Consider the following 2,672-nt stretch of genomic DNA (forward strand, 5'->3'; position numbering starts at 1 on the left):
GTCATCAACAAAGCTTACCAGGGTCCTGAGATCAAACTGCTCATTGTTCTTTTTGGTAATATGGTCAGGCTCTTAAAATGTGTTGTTGTTGTTGTTTTTAAATTTGTTAAATTTGTTGCCATTGATGGTGATGGAGAAGCGGGGGGCTGGAAGGACAACTTGGGAGGGGGTAGAGGATAGTCATTTTCATACAGTTGATTTGTTGAGTTATTGGGTGTCTGCCTAAGTGTTCCTAGAGAGAGGTTGTATTAACTTTTAAGCATGTTAGGCTACTTGTCTTTGGCTCCCTTCTATTTCACTTTGATTTGTAATACCTGCCCTCAGTGACAAATTTTCTAGTTAGGGAAGCTGCCAACGTGTATGACATATGTGAGGTTTCATAATGTATTCTTTTTCTGCTAGCTACAGAGAGAGGCAAAGAGCCAGGGCTTTTTTTTGTAGAAAAAGCCCAGTAGGAACTCATTAGCATAATAGGCCACACCCAACATCAGAAACTCATTAGCATATTAGGCCACACCCCTGACCACACAGCTCATTAGCATATTAGGCCACATCCCCATGCCTTTCCTTGGCTTGCCCGGGCGCCCCGCAGCTGCAGGGCACCCAGACAAGCCAGCCCTTGGACAGGCCACGAAAGGCACAGGAGGCATTTAAATGCTTCCCTGATCCTTCCAGGGCTCCCCCTGGCCCCCCTGCCTCAGAGTTGCCGGGGGGGGGGTCACTCTTCAGGCCTTCCCTCTGTAGCCACGCACACAGAGGTTTTGGCTGTAGTGGGCGTGGCCAGCTCTGAAGCCAGATGGAACTCTGTTCCTGTGCGTTCCTGCCCAAAAATAGCCCTGCAAAGAGCTAAGCAAGGTACTGAAGCTCTGACCACTAACACTCCCCCTCCATTCTCCACTGCCTTGTGAGATCTCACTAGGCATTGCCTGTGTACTTCCATTGCTTTGTTTGTGCAACCTTAAGGTCTAGAAACCTGCTCTTGGCTTTTTAAATGAAAGCTTGAAATTCTCAGGATGCTGAATGCTGGGCACAAAATTGGTTTTCCCCACCAACAGTATATGCACCTAGAGGCTCTAAAAGGGGGCATGGCTGTGACTGCTGAGCCTGACATGCAACTGGGAATCTAGCATTGTTGGCAGAATAGAGAATCGCTGGTTTCAGTGGCTCTTGTTTTAAGAGGCGGGCTCTAGCCCTCATGGTCACAGACGTTTGAGAGGGCTACAATGCTTGTGTCAGATAATAAAGAGCTACCCCAAAACTGTACGCCTTTAGACAGTTAATTATTCCTTCCCTCTTTCAGGGCCTTGAAATGATGCCATGGTTCTCCTCCCATATTCGGATTTTTTTTCCCCATGTGGCCTTTGCTTTTAGAGCTCCAGTAGGGTTGCCAACCTCCAGGTGGTGACCAGAAATCTCCTGGGATTACAACTGATCTCCAGGCAACAGAGATCAGTTCACCTGGAGAAATGGCTGCTTTGGAAGGTGAATTGAATGGCATTATACCCCATTGAGGTCTTTCTCCTCCCCTAGCCCCACCCTCCTTAGGCTCCACCCCCCAAATCTCCAGATATTTCCCAACCCAAAGCTGGCAACCCTTAGCTCAAGTGACTATCACAAAGCCTGCTTTAACCACACTTTTAACGAGCCTCTAGTTTAGCTTGTAGTGGAGCTATATTTCTCTCAGCTTGATGCCAGAATGGCTGGGTGCAGTTCTTTGGTCGTACGTGGAATCTCAGATGAATTACAAACAGGGATGTGAAGGCTTCCAGACCTCCACAATTGCACTGAAGGAGCACAAGATTCTTTTGAATTAAAAATGCGTTTCTAGCCATTATTGCTCTGAAGATAAGTGGGGTGGAATTTTAAGAGGGCAGAGCAGGACTTCTGTTCTTGAGGTGGGGCTTCAAGAGCATCTTTGCATGCAGAAGATGCCAGCACCTACCACTTAAAGGGTGGGGTAGCAAGTGCTGAGATGCCCAAGACCTTGGAAAGACACTTCTCAATGGAAGAGACAGTACAGAGCTAAATAGACCTGGTAAAAGCAAGTTCATATGATCATGTAAAACTGAGGAATTCAGGCAGACAAAATAGATGTACTTCAAAGATCATAATTCAGTTTCTAAAGCGGTCTGTCTGCACAGAATTTGAGTTCTTTAAGTTCAATTCATGTAAAGCTCTGGTTATAGCATAGTGTTCCAGCTTGGCTTAGAGGATAAACTTTTCCTGGCGTTTGTTCTGCATCCTGTGTGCACAGAATTCAATATTCATTTTTTCTCTCTCTGTCTCTCCAAGGGTCTCCACTGAGCAGAGGGTCCTCTTTCCAGGACACAGAGACTGAATCTTCGGGGGCTCCGCTACTTAAATATATTACTGGGAGGATGGACCTTGGGAGCGTGCACACAGCAAGGCCCAGCCCCTTGCCTGCCGCAGGCTCTCCGTTTTGTAAATGATGCATATGCTGCCACCATATTTTGTTTGTATTGCATGTGGGTGGAAGAGATGTACCATAGAAGCAATACAACAGGAAGAGGATATTGGGATTTGGCTGTGCCTTTTGACTACTGCCCTGATCCTGTTGCTGCTTTCTAAGTTCAATTCTGCTTCAAACGTGCCTTCGGATGACCAGCTCTGGTGCCTTGCGGATTACTTCCTGGATCACTTTTCTGCTCTTT

The 2,672-nt window shown here is 46.7% G+C and overlaps 1 protein-coding gene across 3 annotated transcripts in view; it reads left to right on the top strand.

Moving 5' to 3' along the window:
* KDF1 (keratinocyte differentiation factor 1) overlaps positions 1–2,460 on the top strand; it is a 25,927-nt gene extending 23,467 nt beyond the window's left edge. For all 3 annotated transcript variants that reach the window (XM_015409439.1, XM_015409438.1, XM_015409440.1), the window contains one exon: positions 2,293–2,460. In XM_015409439.1, the coding sequence (XP_015264925.1) occupies positions 2,293–2,450 (158 nt within the window). In that variant the 3' untranslated portion in view covers positions 2,451–2,460. The remainder of the gene's footprint in view (positions 1–2,292) is intronic.
* Positions 2,461–2,672: the final 212 nt, after the last annotated feature.

Source organism: Gekko japonicus, unplaced genomic scaffold, assembly GCF_001447785.1.
Source record: "Gekko japonicus isolate JY-2015 unplaced genomic scaffold, Gekko_japonicus_V1.1 scaffold800, whole genome shotgun sequence".
Lineage (NCBI taxonomy): Eukaryota > Metazoa > Chordata > Lepidosauria > Squamata > Gekkonidae > Gekko > Gekko japonicus.